This window comes from Amblyomma maculatum, chromosome 3 (genome assembly GCF_055883805.1).
Source record: "Amblyomma maculatum isolate TAMU_Amacu chromosome 3, ASM5588380v1, whole genome shotgun sequence".
NCBI lineage: Eukaryota > Metazoa > Arthropoda > Arachnida > Ixodida > Ixodidae > Amblyomma > Amblyomma maculatum.
Window position 1 is genome coordinate 156800770 of NC_139346.1, and position 12144 is coordinate 156812913.

General features: G+C 42.8%; 1 protein-coding gene across 1 annotated transcript in view; it reads left to right on the forward strand.

Moving 5' to 3' along the window:
• Nucleotides 1-173: 173 nt before the first annotated feature.
• The window catches only part of LOC146196584 (leucine-rich repeat and WD repeat-containing protein 1-like), a 27615-nt gene continuing 15644 nt past the window's right edge, over nt 174-12144 (forward strand). The window contains exons 1-5 of the mRNA XM_084598339.1: nt 174-326; nt 854-1076; nt 2082-2198; nt 10954-11106; nt 11593-11937. Coding sequence (XP_084454465.1) covers nt 259-326; nt 854-1076; nt 2082-2198; nt 10954-11106; nt 11593-11937 — 906 coding nt within the window. The 5' untranslated portion in view covers nt 174-258. The remainder of the gene's footprint in view (nt 327-853; nt 1077-2081; nt 2199-10953; nt 11107-11592; nt 11938-12144) is intronic.

The window sequence follows — 12144 nt, forward strand, 5'->3', positions numbered from 1 at the left end:
AAGTGACGTTTAGGAAATAACAAAAGTATTAAAGTGGCCAAAAGTCAAATTGTTCGTTTTACAAGATTTTTCAGAGAGTTAAACCGCCGAAATGTGTTGCAGTAACTGTGTGGATTAAAGTACACAGTCATTCATGCCTCATGGCACCGACCCTAACAATGTAAACAACGTAAACATATTAGCAGTACCCACAATGCCAAGCGGTTTCTCCGCACATGTTTTGCTCAGGCGCGGGATTTGCTGCGGCCGCGCTTGAAAATGATTTCTACGCAAGATATCCTGTCACTGAGTTCGTGCAAATCGCTGAGCGATGTGAAAGAGCTAGAGTAAGTGCTGAAAAAGCAGTTGAACATCCCGTATGTGGTAGTCAACGTACGCAAATATACAATGTGTTGTCATTGTGTACGTCTGCTGATTGAAACGATGCAAAACATTCAATGTAAAGTTGTTACCACTTAGTTCGCTTTTCACTTTGAATTTAATTTTTAGAAAACTGCTTTGGTTACGTAGGTTGGCTGCTGCTTCACTCGTGACAGTTGTCTCCAGCGGCTAAAAATCAGTTGGCATATGTGTTTCACTAAGCACTTGTCGACTGATCACGCACGTATTTTTCTCTTTTCAGCCGACTTCACGTTCTTTTTTTAATTTTATGAATTATTCAGCTCATTTTCGAGCGCTGTTTGCTTAAATTAAGCTTCCCATTTAACTTGTGGCGTGACTTAACAAAGAATTCAATAACCGTATGTCGCAAATGTTTTATGAGGCTTATATGTAATTTTAAGAGCAAATTGTACGCGTAAAGAAACGTCCTTTAAAGTCTAATTTGTTTGTTTTTATTGACATATGAACGCAGTCTGAGCAACCAGGACCTCAAGGTGTTGGACCCTTGCAACTTTAAAGGGCTGAAAAACCTAGAAAGCCTTGATGTTTCAAGAAATTCACTAAGAGATATTCCCAATCTTAATCTCCCGAAACTTCGACGCCTGAACATAGAGGAGAACTTGGTCAATGACTTGGCTTTCCTCAAGGCCTATGGTGAACTGACGGAGTTGATGGTCGCTGGTAACCCCATTCTTGTAAGTGCTACAGTTTTCGTATTGCCTTCTGCGCATGCCTACCACCTGCTGTTACAGAATATTTTAGAAAGCATCCTGTTACTGCTTCTACTTTGAAAGTTATTTTCAACTGTTGCTATGTTTCATTCACATATATGTAGAAGTGGGCAACCTCATAAGGTTCCAATCTAACCTAGAGGTTCCCACCACCTTGTGATATATATATATATATATATATATATATATATATATATATATATATATATATATATATATATATATATATATATATATATATATATATATATATACACACACACACACACACACACACACACACAGTGTTCTGCAACTTTATCGTACACGTTTTGAAAAACTCTCCCGCCTCAACCAGAGGCTCATTTGCGCTGAACTGCACACAAAGCTTGCGCGTTGTTGTCCCTTTCTTTACGAGATAAATTTGACCATGGTGCTTACTTGGTTTGGCTGCGCATGATAAAAAAACCAAAAACCGTCTGCGACGAGACTGAGGAGCAAAAGACGGCAATGCAGCATTTCCAGCAAAAGGCAGCTTTGGTGTCATCTGGCTTTGCTGAAGGAAAGCGCACGTTTCCAAAGCGCCCAGGCAAGCATGGCACGTTTTTGTAATGATGCTAGATAGTACCACTGCTGGCCTTCAGTGAAAAATTGGCGTTTGCGTCTTTTGCTCCCTCAGTATCGTCACAGATGATTCTGGTTTCTCATCATGTGAGACCAAACAAGGTAAGAACCGCTGTCAGACTTACTAGACAACAAAAGGAACAGCGCGCAAGCTTTGTGTGTGGTTTCAGTGCAAATGAGCCTCCGATTGAGGCGGGAGAATTTTTAAAAACGCATGCAATGAAGTTACAAAACACTATATATATATATATATATATATATATAGTGTTAGCTTTCTGTGTTCTAAAGATTCAGGTATTGTTAACTCTGCACGCATGCTTGAGACACCATTGTGTGAAATTTTCTTTATTGTTTCCTTCCTGACAGTCAGCAGACAAGAACATAGCTGTCTCTCTCCTCCCCAAGTTGGTTCTGCTGGATGGAGCTGATTGCCAGCCTCTGAGGAAACTTGAAGCACTTGGGGATAAGAAGTTATTGCCTCAGGTATACATTGATTAAGCTTGAAACTCACCTTTGTGGCTTCTAACGCAGATTAAGGGACATGAGGACGAATGAAAGTCGGCTTTTGTCGATGACATACTACATTTAAGAGACAGCTTTCACCAAAAAGCTGGAAAAGAAAAAATAAATGATGAATTCAGATGTTGCCATCATTAGTTAATTTCAGCAACAAAATGCAAGTGTTAACAATTCCTTAATTTTATTTTTATTCGGATATTTGAGGCTATGATGCCCCACCATTCAATTCAATATGGCGGCAGCCTGTGCTTTTTGGTAAGGCTTTCACGAAATTCTTTCGACTGGCCGAAAGGTTTTCGAATCCAGCTTACTTCTGTGATAAGTGCGTCCTTTGTGGCTGGGCAGACAGCCTCATAACCAGGCAATACATTTTTTACTTAAAACAAAAAGTTGGAGAAATTTTGAGAGAATTAGTGTGCAGTGCATATAAGCATTCATGCGGTGGCTCAGCTATTTGTCATGATTTTTGCTATCATTTTATATATGTGATGCAAGTTTGCTTTTTGCAAATTAAACTGCTCTATGGTTGCCTCTACCTTGCGTCTTGTGGAGAGGAGCAAAATGAGCTGTGTTGACTAATTAATTCCTAATTCTTTATTCTCTAAACATCTAACCGGTGGTATGTAGGTGTTTTTTTTTTTTTCTATTATCAGTTATCTTCATGATTGCATTGTTATTCACATTGATCAATACCAAAACAATTTCCTATGCTTTCTTTCGTGCCAATGGCTTTTGGCTTCCTTCATTAGACTCAAGTTATGTGGGTCAAGATCCAAAACAGATCACGAGGTGGTATATTTTAATGCAAAAGCATTAGGAGTGATGCGACGGCAAGAACTATTCACCGTGTGTATGAACCCTGCGGGTTGAAGCTATGTGTGTACATGTATGCATGTAACGAAAGACCGGATATTGCAAAAGTTTGGCAACAATGAAAGACTCGGATGCAATAGAAGATTCTGACATAACAAAAGCCCCAGAAAGAACTAGGATGTAATGGTGTCTACCAGGGGCGCAACAGCTGCACTAGTTGTGCCATTTTGATACAGCTGATATTTCTGCGTCATAAGCGTAAATTTTGCTAAATTTGCACTACGCTGCGCCAAAATGCCCCTACTAGCCGTAAACGTTTGCCATACTCGGGGACAACTTTGTGCGGCCGTGATATGGCCAGTCACGATGTTTCAGAAACTGCAGCGGTCGTCACTGGCCTTTTAGTTCTATTTTGAAAGGGCACCACGACGTTCTAACACCTACTCATATTTTTCTCTCTTGCATCCACGTGCTTCCTTCGCTCTTCGAGTACGCTGAACCGTAGTGGTTTGATGATGCTTCCCCACACTGGGCACAGTCCGTGCAGCGAAGCATCCCTATAGCCCGAAAGGGGCTGTTTGTAACAAGGCACCACTGCTAATGCGTTGCACTTGTGATTTTGGAGCAATACTTTAACGCTGTGTTTTAAGCACCTCATGCTTTTAATGGGTGTATCTCTAGTTTTTTTTATGCGACTCTTGGAAGTTTTCAATATTTTATTGGGCCTTTCATGTACAGCAGGGTTGTTTTTGTGCTGTCTCGTTGATAGACTCACTTTCCCTTCGTCAGATAGCGTTGAAGATGCATCAGTTATAGCTTCAGTGTTTTTGCTAATTTAACTTGAGGTGGTGCATGTGAAGTTTATTTCGGTTGTCGGCAGGTTGGGAAACGTGCAGCAGCCTTAGATTTTGAATTGCATAGAGCTGCAATGGAGCCCAAAACTGCCAAAATGAACATTTAAGGATGCTAAAACATAAAAATACTCTAAAGTCTGCTCTGTGCACGAAATATATAACCTAATGTCCCTAGTCATTGCCCACCTCCGCTTAATCAAAATATAGAGTCATCGCCAGCCCCTAAAAAGCGTAAATCATGGGCCGAAGACACTCGCTCGTCAGTTTTCCTTGTTCGGCATTTGCTCTTTTGCCTTTTGATCGCTGTTTTTATTTTCTTTGTCTTCTTTTCTGTGTTTCCTTTTGAACCAACAGTCGCTTTTGGGCACAGTCTAATCGCAGTCACGGCTTCGAATTGGGCTTATATGGAGCTGCCCTTGCACGACACAAGCTGTGGATTTCACAGACTGCAAAACATTGTTTTATGAGCCTTGCGAGCAAGATCCCGTGATTAGGATTGTCAAACTGCACTGGATGAAAAAAGAAAAAGAAAAAAGGAAATGAATATTCTTCTAGCTTATTCCATTTTTATTCTGTTCCCGTAGTTGGAAAAGTTCACCTCCTCAGTTTCTTTTGCTCAAACTCTTATTTTAGTGTGATAGCATACCTTGCAATACAATATCGGTTTGCAGAAAAGGAAAAGCGCAGTATCTGTCACACTTGTTTCTGTGGACACCTGATCCGCGCCATAGGGGAAGGGAGGAAGGTGGGAGTGAAAGTAGATAGAGAGAAAGAGGAGCCGTAGTGGAGGGCTACGGAGTAATTTCGACCACCTGGGGATCTTTAACATGCGCTGACATCGCACAGCACACAGACGCCTCTTCGTTTCGCCTCCATCGAAACGCAGCCGCCAAGGTCGAGACAGAACACATATTTACAAAAATATGTACACGCCGCATTCCTAAAGGAAATATACTATGCGCTGGTTATAGGCCGCCCTTGCTAGATTTCCTTTGGATCACATTCATACGATCTGGTATACACATCTCTTTATTTATTTTTTTTGTGCCTAAAGTAAGGTTTCCTCTCTGTTTAACTGCTGCAAAATATCAATTCGCGCTGCGAAGTGCATTTTTTTTCTTTTGAGCTGCTCCAAATATGGGTTTTACTGCTTCGAAACTAAAATTTTGCTGCTCCGAAAATTGCTACAAACCTTATTTCAGCTGTTGCATCCCTGTGTCTACCCAAAGCAGTGACCAAGCATGATTCATTGAAATAAAGATAGGTAAGAATGGCTAGGCAAAACTAAATGTGGCCAGTCATGTCTCAGCAAGTTTAAATATGACTTGATATGACTCAGTAGCACTAAATGCGGCTAAAAGGATGGTAGAGGTTGCACAATTCTTGAACCAAGTTCCACGAGTGTAAGCCATCGCCCGCAGTCGCTGTTGCCGCTTCGATCTTGGCACGCTTTCACACTTGGTAAGCTTCTCAGTGGTGTGGCTTTTATTGTTCGGGGATCTCGGCAGCCTGCTTGTTATGGCTTCATTCTCTGTCATTAGCGAGAGTGGCTTCCTCTGTGCCACGCTGCTTTTTGTCACGCCACCTAGTGAATTCGCCCAACACTATGCTTGCGGACCTCTCCCACACTTGTTTAGATGGCATATGTCTATGGCATATTTACTTAGGTTAAAAGAAGGAGTGGCGCCGATGGAACTTCATGAAGATGGCGATGTCCACTGCACAGTGCGAGTGTGTTTTTTGCGGTGCAGATGTGGCGAGGCGCAGATGAAACTGGCGCATAGGCACCTAGCAAAGCAGCTATGGGGGCTAGTTGGTTGAACATTCTAAATGGCAATTTCTTGCTATACTAGGATACTAGGAAAAAAGACAAATGAGAAACAATCTGTGCATCTTGGTTGTCTTGTTCCTTGTTTGTCTTTTTTCCCTTGTGTAGCACAGCACTTTCACCGGGAAAATGCAGTACTTGCGCATATGAATGACCTTGGAGAATGCTAGCAGGAGGGCTTAAGGTCTACAGTCACTCGGCACATTAGACAAAATGCTGCCTGTTGTGCGGGTGCAACTGCAGAGAGTCAGATAAAGTATTTAAAAGGCTGCTGACCAGGGTCTGAACATTTTAAACAGACAAGCCCTGTGCTTCAATCAGGCGTAACAGATATTCTTGGCAAAATGCTGTGGCAATGAGTGTGCCAGAAAGCAGCAATACACACCAAAGCTCTATTATGCTTTCTTTCGGAAAGCTAAGTGTCCATTGACCCGTCTGCCTGACTGATGTGTGAAGCTTGGGCGTAGACCACTAATTGTATCAGCCGCTCGCTGCATGTATTTCCGTTGCACCTTTCATGTTTGCGCATGCATGCAACCACACGAAAAGAAGGTTCTTAGTTTCTTTTCCTAGTCCTTGTATGCTTCAGAGTGTTCTGTGTGCTAAGCCATGGTAACTCTTCAGAGATGGAAGGGATGGATAGGAAGGAGAATGGTCACTGTAGATCAGGTTTGTTGGCTGTATGTCCTCTGTTAATGAGCCTTCGGAAAAAATGTTTGTGTCCGCTCATTCAGAAGATGATGCCTCACAGCGACCAAGCTAAAATGCACTTTCGTATTTAGGGTGGCCAGTGGACCTTTGCTGTACTACCTAACCAGTGTTGAAAGGGTATATGCTTTTACATCTCCTCCGTATCAATACAGTTGATCTTCCCTATTTTATTTTTTTTTTTGTTCAGGTGAATTGGTTGCACTAGTTCTGTTAGACATGGCACTGTCTTTCAAATTTTTTTGAATTGCATAGCACAGCTATTTGGTCAGCGTCATTCTCTGTCGTGCCAGCTGTGGTACCCAACTACCTAAATATGGTGTCATTTAATTGAAAGAGTGAGAAAACGTTTTTGGCATTGAGATTTCACGTCCTAAAGCGACATGGGTTATGAGGACACCATAATGGTTTGCTTTGAATGAATGCACATCGACGCAGAGGAAAGGTGAAAGCATACGCCTTTTTGACGCCACTTATGTAGTAAGGAGGAGCACATCAGTGTTCCATTATATCCAAGTCTTTCTAGACATCCCTGTACTCTTTTTCTAATTTGAGTTCCAGTTTCTTTATATCCCAATCTTTGAACTGCCCATCTCTCCCCTTTTTGAGGAAAGATAAAATTTTCCTTACTGCATGAATTTTCTTTCTCATCCCAAAAAATTACAGTGTGTTCCATTCACAATGCAAAGACCCGTATCAACCTTCATTTTGAGAGAAACTATGCACGTGAAATATTGTGAAATTTTGTGGAATATTGTCGTGTATCATATGCGATACACCATGCAGTTAGGGGTGCTTTTTGTGATAATATAAAATTGCTCATAAGCAGCTCTAACTGAATGAGAACTACATAATAGATCACTGAGCGGCAGTTCCTTGAAAAAGAGCATTTCTTTTAAAGATCTAGATACACTAGGCTTAAAGACTGTAGCACTTGGGGCGCATATGCAACTGTGGTGTTTCCTGCAACGCTTTCTTAGCGCAAGATTTTGAAAGTGGCCAAGTCTCCTTTGAACAGTGCACTATAGGGGAGAAAACCTGGGCCAGGGGGCGCTGCGCCGCTCTGTGCGTCAGCGCCCTCCATGGAGACCCCGTCAAAATCTACGCGCAGCCCGGCCGCGTCGTCTGCTAGCCGCCGCATAGAAAAGCATGTTGTCGTCTGCTCCGCACTGCTTTCTAGCATGTGTTTGTGCGCGCGCGCTCGGTTGTTTCTCTCCTCCGACCGCATTGTGGCCACCGTCGCGCTCTAACAATGAGGGGGAAGAAGAAAGAAACGAACTAGAATGAAAAAAATGACGGCGCACTTTTTTCGCGAAGCTTGTGTGGAAACAGTAACGGGATAACGGGATGGTTGTGGGCCTTTCTTTCTTTTTTTTTTGGGGGGGGGGGGGGATATCTCGTATCGTTCGTGTGTCGTACTTCTCTAACTGGCGGTGCCGAAGCAGCCATCGTGGAACCGAGTCGGCCTCAAGAAACAGATATTCGTCATTAATGCCATCACTTTACGTCAATCATCCTATCCTCATACGCGATCCTGCTTCGGGAGCTCAAAACTGCGCGTTCGCTATAGGAGATAACTGAACTAGGAATTGCGCAGCGTAACAGTGGAATTAAGAAGACAAAGGTTTCCGTGTAGAGATGTCCCCGTCTGCATGGAAAGTCGTCAGACATTTCCTTGCTGTTCGTCTCGTGGAGAGGAAACTGCCGCAAAAATGGCATGCCTCGGCTTCTGGGGAATGACCCAAGTCGTTAGGAACCCCTCATCGTTAAAGGTAGATAGGTCATTGATTTCGAACGGCAGCGCCGCAGCAGCGAACTTCCCCTGGCCGGTGTCGGCAGGAACCAAAGGGTAAGGCGGCATGCTTTGTGCCTTTGTAGGGAACGCATCCTAAACGCGCCGAAAGCAGGCCCCACGGCGCCGGCAGCACTGCCTAAAACGTTTGTCCCCAAAGAGCTGAACAGGCCCCTTTCAAGTGACCAGTCACAAAGGGAAAGGAAGGAGCACTCGTTGCTGTGTACAAGCCTATCGGTTATTCTCAACCAGAAGGCTGGACCCCTCATTTTGTGAACATGGATAGAGGCATCAAGAGGTACCGCCTCAAGTCCTTCAAGATACCTGTCGTTTGCCTCCCGCCTTCAAGTAGCGAATTCGCGTTCATTTTTTTTTATGTCTGAGCCTGCCAACAAGCGCTCTTTGAAAACAATGTCCGGCGATCAATTAAACATAATTTCTTGCTTTCGAAAGCACCGATAAAAAACATGCCTCCAGCCAGCCACTATGTCAGCCGGGGCACAGAAAAAAGCAAAATTAAGAAATCCCAATGGCAAAGAGCGCCGGCTTTGCGCGCGAAGACGCGCCACCAACCCCCCTCGTCCTCACTCTCCTTCTCCCGCTCCGCGTGCACGCACGGCTGAACGTAGCACGCGCTCCCGAGCGAGCAGGCTGCGCAGACTCCGCAGACAGCCGCGCGCAGCGCGGGCGCGAATGAGCGTAGGTTTTGTAGTTCCTCTCCGCTCCGCTGGAAACCGAGCGCTGGCGTCGCGGAGTAAACTCCAGCTTTGGTTCCCTATTACTCGTCCATGTCAAACTATATTGCCCGAGTACTAAAGCACGGCGAATAGCACATTTGTTTCATTTTCTGCAAAGGGGTGAATATCCAACGTAGGTAGCTTTCAAAATCTCGCAGTGGCTGCACATTATTGGTTACCTTGCGGAGCGCATATTTTGTTATTTTTGTACAGCTCATTTTCTTCCCCCTGTTATCCCTCTAGGCACGATCTTGTAATAGGCTGGTGCCATGAGGGTAAAGCACAGCAAAACTCTAAAATGTAGATCTACAAAGCATTGAACTCCATAAAAAAATGTTTTTACATTTTATTTTCTTACAGTTGTAAAATTTAAGTGATATACAGGCTGATAAAAGCATATTTGCAATAATTTTGCATCATTTCGTTTGCTGTACTCAGAACTAGAGGGTGCTGGATGTACGCAGCTGTAGTATGCTAGAAGTAATATCATGGCTGCAAACACGATTAGCAAAGGAATGGAGAGGGTTTACATGGGAGTGCCGTCGTCGCTTTCGCTCAAGTCTTAGTTGTACAAACTCTATAGCTGGTACAAACGGTTCATTTTCATGTAGCACCACGCTTTTCCTATGCAAGCTTTTTATTTTCTTTTTTTTTGGTTACCTTTGTGTTTTACCTCGTGGAGGTTGTGGCATTTTCTTTCTTTCTCCTACAAACTGCATATTGTTTTTTTTCCTCTGCAGTCAGTACACTTTATAGCGGAGTCTAATGCACTGTCATTGTTGCCTACCACAGGCTGTCAAATGAGCTCAGGACCTCACTTCCCGTACAGTGCTCTTGAGTCCTGCCACGGCTTTGATTAGAATGAATACCTAATTAAGAAGAGCAAATAATCTGAACACGAAAAATTATGCACGCAAACTCATTCAAGTGCAGTGAATATATTTCCTGCTACTGAAATTACGAAACTTCATAAATTGACACAAATAATTACCCCTTGCTGCACGGTGTATCATATCTGAGACATGAGCAAATAGTCTTCTCACAATGTAGTCTGAATGATTGTCTTGCAGATGGTGTTGTAACCGATTGAAATAAACCTCAGTAATTACCTAACAATTTTTTGAAAGGGCTGCTTCCAGTCAGAATGACAAAAACATTTCCTTTACCTATCGAATATCTTCAGAGAAAAACAAAATGCTATCTTCCCGCATGTTTGCAAAGAAAATCGCAAAATAAATCATTCCAAAGATTTAGCTACTGCGCACATGTATTCCAGACAATACACACTGTGGTACTAGTTAAGCAAGATATCTTTTCTTGCCATGCAGAACAATTTAGCACAAAGGAAATGTACCGTATCATATGTGATACACATGTGGTAAGGGGTTAATTTGGCCAGCTGTCAATCATGGCAGGTGGCAGGTGGCTCTTCCGTGTACGAACTGTGGTTGGTGGCTGAGGCTTCAGGCACATTGTGGACATTTTCACCTTCATGGCAGTCCTAATGCTGTCACATTTAGATATTTTTGTGAGTGCAAAATCAGGTGTATACATGAGTAGGTGCGTGATATGTGAGGCCTTCCCAAGGCTGTATGTTTTGGCATGTTTACTTAAAAAAAAAATCACTAAAGGGTGGATGTACTGCTTGCTCTAATTTGAGTCCCTTTTTCATCAGCAGTGTTCTCTAAGCATTTGATCTTCCTCGAAGGTTTTTAGTTCAAAATTCTTTATATTTGCTGCATTTGTCTTTTTGTCCGTCTTCAGCTAACGACTGTTTCTAGTGAGGCAGCCCAGCAGTTTTAATTTCTGTAGTGACTTTTTTTAATCGAGTTCAGTTTTCAAAACTGAGTTCAATCGGTTTTAACTTCTTTCCAGTTTGGCTTCCTAGTGCTAGACATTAGCTGTATACTGATAAGAGTATGTTCAATATTTTGAGAACTTCCTTTAATCAGGTGCTGTGTAATATGTTCCATCATATTTTGTGTAGGTTTCCCAGGTTTGGAAGTCATCATTTAAGGACAACCTTGCTCCTGGAGCCAGCGAAGATGAAATCGCTGTCATCAAGAAAGATTTCCTGAGATATCTGAGGAGAACATATTTTGAATGCAATGAGTTTTCTGTAAAGTTCAAGAAGTTTAAGGTATGTATCCATATCTTGATGTATTTAGCCATCTGTGCTAAAACAGCCGTCACACAACTGACATTTAGTTATTTGTGGTTAATGGCTAGCTTTACCACTTAGTAGCTCTACTCTTTAATCATCTAAGTTCTTATTAACTATTTGGAATTTACCCGAACAACCTTTGTAATGTTTGTAGTAAGGCAGAGTAATCCAAGCTGACTACATAATTTTTACATAATATGCACCGTCAGTGAGGCAGAAGCCATTCATAATCCACTGAAAGCTGTAAATTATTAAAAGTTATATCTGCATTATAACTGCGATAACTCCATTATTTGTGTTTAATGTTATCTGAAAATTGCTCTCAAGATGTGCACGTGATTGTAAAGCGGGCTACTAATGAAATTGGAGAAAAGATTGCTTCATATATCTTGGTGTCATGCATTTCACAGACTATACTCTAGTGGTCACTCACGGCATTGTATTTTCATTGTGTCATTTCAGGTTGAAGCTCTTGGGGACGATTTGTTTGAAGACGAAGTGCGACGCCTTGGCAGCAAGGTGCCTAACACTCCCAAGAGAAAGCTAGATAAGAAAGATTCTGTCTCAGAGTCTGGCTCTCCTTCCAAGCGAGTTGCATCTCCAGCAAAGCGCCAGCCTGCAGCAAATCGCGAGTCCGCAATAAACAAACCTAGCCTAAGCGGGCGTGGTGATAACGCAAGCTCTCCTCGTCGAGCCAGTGTGCACGCACTGAACGGATCAGTGAAATTTGATTCACCGGACAGCGTAAAGCAGCCACGTACACCAAGGAAGAAACTGAAGTATGAAGTGACGCCAAATGTGCAAAAGGTGTGTTCCTGGAAATATGACATGGAAGCAGTGATTATTTCTTGGTATACGAGGGTGTACCCAAAAGAAACCGAACTAATTTTTTGGTGGGCAGTGTTTTCGTAGTACCGTGTTTTGCCGCTAGGAGCGCATAGAGTGAACATTCTAGAGTCAGTAAGCCGAGTGGCGTCGCTGAAAGTCAGACGTACTAGCTTCGGCAGAGTGTAT